This window comes from Pteropus vampyrus, unplaced genomic scaffold (assembly GCF_000151845.1).
Source record: "Pteropus vampyrus isolate Shadow unplaced genomic scaffold, Pvam_2.0 Scaffold95, whole genome shotgun sequence".
NCBI classification, from domain to species: Eukaryota; Metazoa; Chordata; class Mammalia; order Chiroptera; family Pteropodidae; genus Pteropus; species Pteropus vampyrus.
In genome coordinates this window covers 2,514,874-2,527,474 of record NW_011888876.1, presented here as the reverse complement: position 1 = coordinate 2,527,474, position 12,601 = coordinate 2,514,874, and the positions used below count along the sequence as shown (strand labels likewise).

The following is a 12,601-nucleotide window of genomic DNA, read 5'->3' as shown; positions in this document are numbered from 1 at the left end:
GTGCTTCCGCACGTGCTCGGACCGCCTCCAACACCCCCACTCGTCCGTGAAGACCCAGCTCAGCCGCTCTTCTCAGTGATGTTTTCTTTGACCCCCAAGGTGAACCTGAGATCTAGGAGGGCAGGGCTGTGTCATCTTCGACTCTGGATCCCCAGAACTGGTCCCTCTCGGGGGATGGGTGTCGAGTGAACAAATGAATGAGCCGCTGCTGCGTGGGGCAGTTGGGCCACCATCTGCCCGGTCTCAACGGCCCTAAGCTTGGAAGTCGTCTTCTCTTTTCCCCGCTGCTCACGTGAGGTCCCCCCGTCTTGTCTGTTCCACCGCCGCACCCTCTCCCAGATCCAGCAGCCCACGCCATCGTCCTCTCTCACCCCCAGCGGCTTCACTGCTCCAGTCCTCGGCTCTCCCATCCAGTTCTCCCCACGGGAGCCACAGCGATCTTCAAAACAGATCCGATCATGCTCAGAGCCCATTAAAACCCACACTCCCCACCATGGCCTGCAGGGCCCTCTACGCTCTGGCTCCTGCCGCTCTGTCCACTGCATCCCCCGTCTGAGGTCCGGCCCTGACCATCTGCCTCCATCACAAGGCTGCTAAGCTCATGTGCGAGCCGGGGCCGTTGCACTTGCTACGCTCGCTGCAGAGAACTCTCCCGCTGGTGTTTATGGCCGACTCCTTCCTAAGGTTTCAGCTCAGACGTGGTGTCCTCAGAAGGTCCTTCGTCGACCACCCTGGCAGATGCGTCTCCCCGCTACTTTATTTCTTCACGACGTTTCCCACGATCTGGAGTTATTTTCTTTGTTCACGTGTATTTTCCGACGCCCGCCCTGGAGTGTAAATCCTGGGGGAACAGGGCCTGCTCACTTCATGTCCTCGGTGCCCGGAATAGGGCTTCTCGACCAGGCATCTCTGAATTCGGGTGGGCAAAACATGACATCTTTGTTTTCACAGACTTCTAACTGAAATTTGGCCTGTCTCTCAGTTACTAACGTAGACAATGAATCATAATAATAGTTACAGTACCTCGGACTTTATCGCCGATAAAAATCAGAGGTGTTATCATATTGCACAGTGACCATGGGCATCTCAGAATGCCCGTGCTCATAACCACTTTGACATTATGGTAGTTATTGGCCCACCAATAGGTCTTGTTATTTAATTCAGTAATAAACACATGTGTGCCCATACACGAAGAGATACATATATTACATAGTACATTACAAACTGCTTTTAAAGTAATTTAATGACTGTGTTTTAATATAATTTGTTTCCTGAGTAATCCTGTGTAATTGGTTTCCTGTGTAATTTTATATATGCATTTAAAAACATTTCTGTGAGAAGGGGTCCACGGGCTTCACCAGACTGTCAAAGGGTCCAAGGCACAGAAGCGGTTAGGGACTCCTGGCTCCTGAACACAGACGCTCAGGGAACGGACGGGCAGATGCACGAGGAGCAGATGAGTGACCGGTGCGCACATCTTCCCCCGTCGCAGATGAGCCCCCGTGTTTCCAGGGCCAGGTTTCTGGTGTCTTGGCATGAACTGGGCGTTTAGGAAATAGCCTTGGTCAAGGTCTCTGGCAATCTAAGTCCGTGACACTGAGAAAGAGGCACTAGTTGCAGCCCCGGGCGGGACCCAGGCCCACCGCACTTCGTATGTTAGATGCAGCTCTCTCTTTAGCGTCTCTCTGTGTCTACTTCCTCCCCGCTCTGACCTACCTGTCCCCACGGGATTGCCGACCTCTACTCCTAAGGGTTCAGCACCTCAGTTTGCCTGACGGGCAGAGTTGGGGATCTCAGGGTCCTGAGTTACCAATCAGGTGGCCACTCTGGTCCAAGCAGTCTGGCCTGGGAGGCCTGGTTCCCATCTTCAGGGGCCCTCCCGTGGTGGGGAAGGGGTTCTCGGAGTGGCCTGAGTTGGGCTGACCCCCTCGGTGGGAGTCTGGTCCCTGAGGAGGAGTGAGGGCTTGGCCAGGCCTCAGGGACTGATGTGGGTCAGTGCGGACAGGGTGTTCCATTCTGCTTGGTCCTCTTTTTATTTACCACGTGAAGAATTACTTGTCTGAGAAGCACTGCCCATAAATTAGGCTGTTTTTGTCAGTGGCGAGACATGCAGGAGTCGGCTCAGGCCGCCCCTAGGAAGCATAATGGGTAGACAGAGTCAAGAGCAAATTAACACCTTCTTTTCCATCTGCCTCTAGGCCATCCTTCCCAGTGACCTTTGGACTTGACCTTACTTGCTTTCTAGGATTAACTTTCTTGACAGGACAGATCCAGTATGTCTCAAATTAAATTCATCTTTCCTACACATCTGCTACACCCCTCTGTTCCCTTGCTTGATGAAGGACATGGCCCCTTCTGGAACCTCAGCCAGAAACCGCTCATCCTCAGCCCGTCCTCCCTGACTCCCTCGGCACCCTCTCTTCAGTCTCTGTCTTCACTGTCCCCGTCTGTCTCCTCTTCTCTGACCCCCATCTCCTCCCTGGACAATTGCCGTCGGCTTCCCTCCGGTGCTTCCCTTCCCCCATGACCTCCTCCCTGCTCTCCTGGTCATCTTCCTGCTAAAAAGCTGGTGCGCGGCTGCAGTTCTGCCGTGTCCGGTGATGTGACAAATGCCCCTCTGCAGTTGTGTACACATTGGCACGAGAGCAGCTGGTTTCGCTTTGGGTGGTCCAGGCGTGATGATCAGATGAAGTGAAATTTGAGCCGCGTCTTGAATGGTGACAGGCTGGTGGCACAGAACGAGCAGACGGTCCAAAGCACGAGTTACTCGACCTCTGTGCCTTAACTTAAATGTAAGGTGGGTGTAATAACGGGACCTACCTGAGGACCGTCGTGAGGGTTGGGTGAGTTAAATTACGTGTAGTGTATGGCGTATGGTGAGCATCACACAGGTGTTAGCCCGTCACTCACATTATTACTGACGAGACCGGCCGGTGCACAGGGAGATGCAGTCGCTTGTCTTCTTCACCTGCCTTCATTTTAAAACAAAGGTCACAAACCCTAGTGCCTGCAGGGCCAGGCACATGCCCAAGTGGCTGTACAGGCCAGGTGGGCGGCCGCCTCTCCGCCCAGCCGATGGTTGCCATGTGGGAATGTGGGCCCAGTACTGCCAGGTATTTCTATTGTCAAGAAGAGTCAGAAATCCAGAATTCTCTGTGCTTTACACATCGGCGATTAATTTAAAAACCGTTGAAGTCTGTACAAGCCCAACAAACTACATCTGTTGGCCACGTTTAGCCCAAAGGCCCCTGGCGTGTAACCTTTCCTCAGAGGTCTCCTCTGGGGCCATCTGCTCAAGTCTGCGCAGCTGTTCCCCAGGGGTGGGAGCGAGGGGTACGGAAGGCTGGTTTAACGAGCCCCTTTGCCTTGCAGGACTTCTGCAGACAGGTTATGTCACCGTCGGAGGCTGCCCTGAAGCTCCCTGTGGCCCGGAGACTATGTACAAGAGGAATGGTCTGATGGCTAGCGTGTCGGTCACCTCCGCCACTCCACAGGTACAGAGGTTTTGGGGGCGGGGCCGGGGGGGGCTCCTTGCAGCCGACCCGGGCCCCAGCTGAGCCGCGGACAGCAAGGCTGCAGGGCTCGTGAATGCCCCTATTCTTCGCGCTCTCGAGGCCCCTGGCCGCGCCAGGCGTGAGATTTGGGAGGCGGTCAGCCTCGAGGATCAGTGTGTTTTCCGAAGTCGTTCAAAGAAAAGCAAATACCTGCCCAGTCCAGCCGTAGTAAGCGCCACATTCCATTTTGGTGGCAAGAAGAGAGCAGACGTTTCCCAAGAAAAGCCACCGCCGATGGTAAATAAGTCCCACACTCCGGAATGAAGTCAGACAGGAGGGGTTCCAGCTGGCCCTGGGTTCCTGTTTCCCTTGCTCAGTAGGAAACGGCCGAGAGGACTGGTGGTCTGAGTGGCCGGGGCCAGGGCGCCTGCCCCGGGGGCTCGGGAGTTTGCTTTCCAAGTTCTGTAATGAACAGAGGCATGCAGGGGTGGGTGTCACCTGAGGCCCAGGGATGCCACAGTGTCCAGTGCGTAATGCCTGGCTCCTGTGATAGCCTGGCAGCGGTCAGTGTTCTTTGCTCACAAGGCCCACATGGTCGAGCTGGGCGTTTGAAATGATCCTGTGTAATCAGCTAGAAATTCACAGGAACTAATTCATTTCTCATAAACCTTTCAAAACATTCCTTCTTTTGATCTCTGGTTCTGAAAGCAGACTTGTGGGGACCTTTTAAAATTCCCAATGGCACCAATATAGGTTTAAATAAAGTTACTGCATCATCGCCCCTGCCACCGCCACCACCTAATGTATTTGAGGCAATTTTTGATTAAATAAAGCCCCTTTATGAGTATATTTGGAGCAGATGAAATGGATGTTACAGGAAAATTATAAAACCTGAAATCCCAGGAATGGACTCTGGTAACTAGACGGATCAAACTCTAGTACATTCCATCTAGATTAAAACTTGTTTCCTGTCTAGTTTCTCTGTGTGTATATATATACATATGTGCACACACACACACACACACACACGTATATACTGTGTATATGTGCACATTTGTGTATAGTGTACATATGTATCCAGAACATGGTAGGTACTTGATCAATATTTGTCGAATGAATGAATGAACACATGTACAATCGAAGTGCTCAATAAATTTTGGTGGCTGAATGACACGCTTACATGCACATGCACCCCTAATTAGTACACCACACACGCTTGCGTTTTCTATAGGCATTACCTCCCTTAGTCCTCACAATAACCTCATCGGATGTGGGCCGTTGTTTCACCCCCAGATTATTGATGAGGAAACCAAGGCAGGGAGAGGTGATTAAACTGGCTTCAAATACACAGCTGGTCAGCGGTGGGTGGGGATTCAAAGCCAGGCTTCTGTGACTCCAGCCGGTGCTCCTAACCCTGATGGAGTAGTCTGCCCTGCCACCCGGTTTAGCCTGCTCCCTGGAGGGCGGCTGCGGAAGTGCAGAATGATCTGTGCGTATCATCCGCTCACGGTCTGCATGTAAGACTGAGGGGTAGAATAGACCGCCAGCTCCAGAGGCGTTCAGGATTGACCTTTATTACTTTTCAAAAGTTTAACACAGATTCTCCTCAGGGGAGACGGTCCCATCGGCCATGCAGCTTTTATAATCGCCACGCCTGAGCCCACCCAGGCCCCTTGAATCAGCATCTCTGATGGAGGGTCTGTGTGTGTGTGATGGGAGGGGCGGGGGGAGGGTCTGCCAGTTGCTGTGTGAGCTTCACGGTATATAACCCACCCCGCAGCCCCGGGGAGGGGTCCCAGTAGTGCCAATTCACAGATGTTAACAGACTCAGGAAAACGCAGTAACTCGCCTGAGGTCAGGCAGCAGCTAGCGTGGAGCTGGCCTTTCAGCCAGGCCTCTCTGACTCACGGCTCTTGCCCGCCACGATGTGCTGCTTCTCAAGGTCACCTGAGAGCTTTTGGTAGACTTGTTTGTAAAACCTTTAAATGACACAGGCCTATTGAAATCTACAGGTTTAAGTTTATGCTCCTCCTTTTAACCTCACATTTTCAGTTGTTGACTATTGGTTTCCCTCACTGGCCTAGTTTGCAATAAGATTGCAAAGTTTTTCCAGATAGACCCATTTTGGAAAGAGTGAAATAAAGGGGAATTAATAAAAGCGTATTCTCTAAATCCCAGTCCAAGATGTGGAGCTTAATGGAAACCACAAAATCCCTCTTCACGGACTGAGACAAATAAAACCATTTATGAATGGGGCACAGTTTTGGGGTGGTAAACGTGATTGGTTCCCCAAAGTAGAATTTGATGGAATTAAATTGAAGAGAAGGTATGTTCAGGATTCTGGGATCCCCAGGCTGTTGTGTTTCATGAAACTGGTCGCGTTCGGGGGGCTTACACTTGCCCTTTTGTGGGGGACCCTTTCTTGAGGGGCTCACAGTGTTCTCCCTGATGAGGGGCTCTCCTAAATATAACTCACGCTGTCCTCAACGCCCTAGCAGGCTTTGAATTTAAGTGGCCCGCATGTGAAAAGAGCTAGTTTCATGTTTTGTGAAATCATTTCCTGCAGTGACTTCAAGGAGAAAAAAAAACAAAAAACAAAAAACGTAAAACCAGGCAATGTTTGAAAGACGTAACAAAACTGGTGGTCTCCTCAGGCCTCCTGAGATGCGAAGGCCTGTTCTCTCTGAGGGAGGAGTGGGCTGTGTTTTTGACCCCACCACCACCCAGCCAGCTGGGGGCAGTTGGGTTGCAGTGATTGAAGTTATGCGTCCCGGGATCAGAGAGATACAAACCCAGGTTCACTTTCTGGCTCTTCAGTTTGCCACTCCCTTAGCTGTAAAATGGGAGCAGTAACAGTGTGTACTCAGAGAGCTGTTACGAGAATTCAACAAGGTCATGCGCACGAAGCGCTTAGCACAGCGCGTCCTCTGTGCTGAGGTGCGGCAGTCAGCGACTCGGGGTCATCGGGACAGACACTCAGGCGGCCCCATCTCTCCCCGTCCTCCCCAGGGCAGCAGCAGCTCCGACTCTCTGGAGGGCCAGAGCTGCGACTATGCCAGCAAGAGCTACGACGCTGTCGTCTTCGACGTCTTGAAAGTGACCCCTGAGGAGTTTGCTGTAAGTAACAGAACCGACGTGGGTGCTGGGCCCACAGCTGGGTGTTGGGCGGGGGGAGTCACTGCTCAGGGCTTTTTGCTCAGGTTGGAAGCAACCCATATACCCAACAACAGGGGATTGTTGAATAAAATGTTCTTTATGAAATACCTTGCAGGATTATTTCAATCTAGATATGAACCAACTTGGGAGGCACACACAATCTATATAAATAGCGAGTGAGAGGAGCAGCTTACAGCACAATTTATAGAGAATAATGCCATTTTTAAAAAACATGTACAATGCGCACATATTTATAATTGTATAAGAAAAGGTCTAGGTTGGATGTTTACGTACTCATAAATATCTGGATAGATATAGCCAAACTTTGTTTACTGTAGTTTCTGGTTACAGGATTCTAGGTAATCGGAATTTAATTTTTCTTCTTTTTACTTATCTGTACTTTCTACATTTTTACAGTGACCATTTTCTACAATGATAGATATTATTCGGGCAGTGATAATGGTACATTTTTAAAAATTGTTTTTTCCTCAACCAGCGAGTTGCCGCTGGTCTGCCCGGGGGCCGTTCTTTGGCGGAGGAGCGACAGAGGGGCAGAGCCTGCTCCCCGTTGGGCCTCGCCTTGGGTTCCTCCTTTTGTGGTTTGAGGGCGGAGGGAGCACGGTGGCCCCGGGGATGACCTCCATCCCGACTGTGAGCGCTGTCCCGGGGCTGTGCTGCTTCGCAGAACCATGGACTGTCCCCCTGAACACTCCCTGTGCCCACTTCTTTTCTGTCCCCACCGCTGTAGCAGGTTTCATGCTGCCCGGGGTGCCGTGGGAGCCAACTGGGCCCCATCTCATTGCCCTGTCACTGGCTCCCATGTTTCCTTTGTGCCAGGCCATGTGGAGCCCGGCACCTGCGTCTCTCCCTTCAGTATGTCTGTGGAATCCTTTCAAAACCCGAGGAGGACCCTAGCAGCTCCCTCTTCCTGCAGTCAGACCCGGAGTTGCTCCCAGGCCTCCGGTGCCCACTGCCTTCTGGCCAGGCCTTGTCTCCTGCCCAGCCTCCTTGCCGTGCTGTAGCTTTCTCTCTTCCCCAGACTGACCTGGCATCCGCCAGGGCCCCGTGCTTATTCTTCCTTCAGTCCTAATGGCTCTTCTTCACGTCTCACTCTGTTCAAATGTCAGTCTTCGGAGGGGACTTTCACAGGCCGAAGTGGCATCTCTCCATCTCCCTCCGCCCTTATTCTGCTGTCTTGTTTGTGACTTGTTATCACCCAGCATTACATTATTTAGTAATATTTTCGTGGTATATCTTTTCCATGGGAATATAAACTCCCGAAAGACAGGAACTTAAACGTGACTTTGCCCCCGTGCCCAGAATAATGCCTTGCTCGTAGTAGGTGCTCAATCAATACACGTTGCCTGAAAGAATTCAGTCCTCAGAACAACCCCACGAGGCAGATTATTAGCTCCTGATTTTCTAATCAATAAAGTAAGGATCTAAATTAATTTTTGTGCCTAAATCAGGGGCGGGCACAGCCAAGTCTGAAACCTTCGTCTGCTCTTGTTTGCTTAGCTGGATGCTGACGACAGGGCAGCCCGTTTGTGTCGGGGTCTTCTGCTAAATGTTGTACGTGTATTTCTGATTTGCTTCTCATGACAGCCTTGTCAATTAGGTACCCTTATTATTCCCAGTATGCTGATGAGCGAGTCAGAGCTTAGAGAGGAAAGTCACCTCTTCACACAGCAAGTGGCACCCTGTATCTGGGATTTAAAACCAGGGCTGTTTGACATTCCAGACCAGCGGCATCCAACGGAAATATAATCCAAGCCACACTTGCAATTTAAAATTTTCTAGCAGCCACATTAAAAAAAAATAATAAAATTACTTTAAAAATATATTTTGTTTAACTTAGTATATTTAAAATTTTATCATTTTAACAAGTAAGCAATATCTTGTATTCTTTTTGCAAAGTAAGTTTTCAAAACTCAATGTGTATTTTAAACTTAAAGTGCTGGTGACATTTCAGATGCTCAGTAGCCACATGTGGCTAGGGACCGCCATATTGGGCAGTGCAGGATTAGTCTTTACTCAGCCACAAAGTCGTGTGGTCTCTCCTTTAGGACAGGGGTCCCCAACCTTCAGCCCATGGACTGGTACCTGTCTGTGGCCTGTTAGGAACCGAGCCGCACAGCAGGAGGTGAGCGGCGGGTGGGCGGGCAAGCGAAGCTTCCTCTATCTGCAACCGCTCCCCAGCCCTGGCATCACCGCCTCAGCTCCGCCTCAGATCATCAGGCGTTAGATTCTCGCAGGAGCACCGGTCCCTGGTGCCATAAAAGGTCGGGGACCGCTGCTTCAGAAGACTTCGTGGACCTTGCTGGCTGATGGCCGAGCTTCTCTCTTCTATTTGCAAAGGAATGAAGCAGCGGCGAGGTTTACAGACCCCTCTGCAGTTGCTCCCTGTGTGGAATGACAGAGGGTTAGGCTGCACTTGGAACAGCATCGCCCAGCAGGAGTCCTTGGTGAGACGTTGGTCTCAGGTTTCTGGTCCCAGCCCCAGAGCGTGGCGTGGCTTGGCTTGCCGTGGGCCAGTTTTCGGAGCTGGGCAGACAGCAGGGAGGTTGGTGAGTGCTTTGAGGGTTCGGTGCTAAATCGCTGGCTGCCCCTGCCAGAGTCAGTGCGTCTGTAGCTCCAAGTCCCCTCGAGTCTTTGGTCTCTGGGGAAGCACTGAAGTTGCCAGGTGTTGGAATTAAACCAGACCCCCTGGTATTTTAGTTTTCTGTCGAATGATATGAAAAAAAGAAAAAGCCAGACACAAAATCCATTAAAAATCATTGAAGCGAGTCTAGGAAGATTGTGGGAGCAGCCTAGTTTTTAATTCTCTCTTAACCCCACGTAAAAAAAAAAAAAACATCCACAAACAGCTAGACAGCAGACTCTGAAACACATTAACAATATTTACAATAAGACTAGATGCCAAGTTATCCCTGTCAAACCAAAAATACAAGCGGCTGGGGTTACGCCACTATCAACAAGACCTGCAAAGTATCAGCCTCTGTAAAGGAGAAGGCAGAAGAAACTATTGGGGCATTCGACAGGCTTGAGAATTGGAGAGCCGCAAAATTTCCAACAGGAATTCACTGGAAAGTTTGGCAGGTCAGTGTGAGAACAGCAACTGAAATTGAGAGGGAGTTTGACCACTCAAATAATGGATGAGCGGAAGAGATCTGTGGACTAGCCACTATAATCTCTTGACACGAACCAGCCAGGGCTCACTTCCAGGACAAGCCTCCACGCCAAAGAGAAGTTCAGTATGGGAGTGGAAGCAGAGTGATCAGGATTGGGGAAGTTATGGTTCAGGAAAAAGGAGGTCTAAATAAAAGGGAGAAGGAGAGAGAGAGAGAGAGAGAGATCTCAAAAAGCAACTGGGTGAAAACAACCAAAAAGAGAGTTATGTGAAGTTAGCAGAGATACCCCGAACGATATTTTCCTCTAAAAAGTTCAGGAAAACTAATTTTACACAAAAATAAGCAAGAGGAAATTATTGATGTCAGATCTTTCAGTTCTTATAAGAAAAAAGGAGTAAGGAGAGACTCCCTATAGATAATGAAAGCGTGCTAGAAAGATATGCCACAAAACATAAAAACTGTAACTCTATTTCAAGATAAGCTAAGAGATGTTAAGACCACACTGTTAGGCATAAACAGCATAAACCTGAAGTGGAAAAATTTCAGAAATGAGGTGACAGGACTTAGGAAAGATGTGAAAACAAAAAAATGATTTAGAAATGAAAGTTGAATTAAAAGAAACATAAGAATTGCTAAACGTAACAGAAAATGCCTTAAGGGTGGAAAATTTTTAAGATCAAAAAAAGCGGCAAATACCGAAGATGGGCAAAGAAAATCCAACATACGGATAATAGAAATCCCTGAAAGGGGAGACAAAAATGGCAAGGGAATCGAATAGATACTTAAACTACAATTTAAGAAAACACACAGACAGACAGACAGACAGACACGTACACGGAGATTGAAAGAGCACACCACGAAGCTGACAGGGTCCACCCAGAGTGGGCAATGATGTAGACTTGGTCGACTACTGGATATTAAAGGAAAAGAAAATCCTTGAGGCATCTAAGCAAAATAGCAAATGACTCGTCAGAGAAATAGATTACCATGGGTCTTTTCGATGAAACACTTTTTTCCAAAAGAAAGTAGAATAACAAGTCAAGGAAAGAAAAAAAATTGAGCCAAAGATTTTATAGTCAGCAAAACTGATTTCAAGTGTAAAGGGCACAGATAAACTATTAGGAACATACAAGGCCTCAGAGAATATTGATCAGGTGAGCCCTTCCCGAGGAATCTACTATAGAGAGCAAGCTTCGGACAATGAAAATCGTTAGAGAAACATCACTATAAAGACTGGTGGACAGCAGTAGACATTCAGTGACAGTAGAATTAAGACTAAATGAGGATTAAAAGGGCGAAAGCATAGTATGTAATGGCTTTATGCTCGTTCATAGGTATAATGTGACTATTATAGCATAAGGTATGAAAATGGAAGAGAGTGGAGAGAACATATATACAATTCCACAACTTTTCTCAGTAATTATAGTGCTAGTGGCAGCATTGGTGTGGTTATTCTGAGACTGTTGTGTATAATGTAGGATAAAGTAAATGGATAGTTATGGGATACTGTAACCCTTTATACCTTGTGTCCTTGAGACCAGGATTTTGATATGGAAGAAATATCAAAAGGAGATACAGATGTAATACAGAAGAGGTCAAGTAAGTAAGTTAGAAAAAAAAAGTGTTCCGAACTTGATTTTGAAGGATCAGTATGAATTCCAGGTTGTGGTCTCGATTTACCACTGAAGGAAAGGAAACCTGGGCCTCCTGGAGAACTGGTCGACTCCAACTCCGGGATAGGAAGTGTTCAAGGTAAGCCTGGTGTAACTTTCCAGGACCAGTGCAGGGACCCTAGGGCCGTGTCAGAAGGACTCAGGAGCCGGCCCCAGGAGGCTCCCCTTGTGCCTCAAAAGGATAATAATTGCAATTGATTGAAACCCATCCAACAATAGGTTATCTTTGGATGATGATAGGGAACCAGTTTATTATCTTAAAAACTGAAAACTATAATGATAGAATCCAATATTTTTCCTGCCTTTTACTTTTGATCTGTACTACGTAACCAAATAGTAGATGAGGGCAAGTTTCTCTCTATTAAATTATTTCAGTTATTAAATGGGAAAGAAATGATGTCATTGGAATTATCATTTTATAATCCCAGTGCATATATAGATATAAGCATCGAACATCCATAGCCACTAACATCACAGAAGGAGAGACGTGTACCTCCTGTCGAAACAGCATGACACCACTTCCCGTCCTGCCAAGGGGTCGGACCTATGTCTGAGCACATCTCTGGTTCCAGCTGCCAACTTGCAGGAAGTACCGAGGACACGGGAACATGTTGATGTGCACCATGAATGTGAGGCACCGTGTAGGTCAGATGGCCTGGATTCTTCGCAGATACATTATAGGGAAGATAAAGGGATGGAGAGAACACCTGTGGATTAGAAGAAACTTAAGAAATATGCATCAAATTAAAAAGAAACAGGCAAGATGACATTGCGATGCCTTGGTGTATACACTCAGGTGATAAAATAATAAGGAAACTTGAAGAAAATCAGGATAGTGGTTACTTTTGACAGGAGGAAAGGACTTGTGATTGGGACAAGGAACATGGAGGAACTCCTAGGTTACTTCTGAAAAAAATTGCAGTAGACTATATGCAACATAAAATTTACCGTCTTTACCATTTTAAGGTCAGTGGTGTGAAGTACATTCACATCATTGAGCAATGAATCTCTAGAACCGTATTCATCTTGTAAACCAAAAACTCTGTGCCCATTAAACAGCTCTCATTCCCCCTACCCTCAGCCACCATTCACCTTTCTGTCTCTGTGAATTTGACTAATCTAGGCACTTCATATAAGTGGAATCATA

The 12,601-nt window shown here is 48.2% G+C and overlaps 1 protein-coding gene and 1 long non-coding RNA gene across 2 annotated transcripts in view; both read left to right on the top strand.

Moving 5' to 3' along the window:
- The window catches only part of RALGPS1 (Ral GEF with PH domain and SH3 binding motif 1), a 262,710-nt gene that overhangs the window by 23,732 nt on the left and 226,377 nt on the right, over positions 1 to 12,601 (top strand). The window contains 2 exon segments of the mRNA XM_011364270.2: positions 3,373 to 3,494; positions 6,504 to 6,611. Coding sequence (XP_011362572.2) covers positions 3,373 to 3,494; positions 6,504 to 6,611 — 230 coding nt within the window.
- Positions 9,014 to 12,287, top strand: LOC111742465. Its single transcript, XR_002781341.1, has 3 exons — positions 9,014 to 9,115; positions 11,444 to 11,533; positions 11,883 to 12,287. It is a non-coding gene; the product is annotated as an uncharacterized LOC111742465 (long non-coding RNA).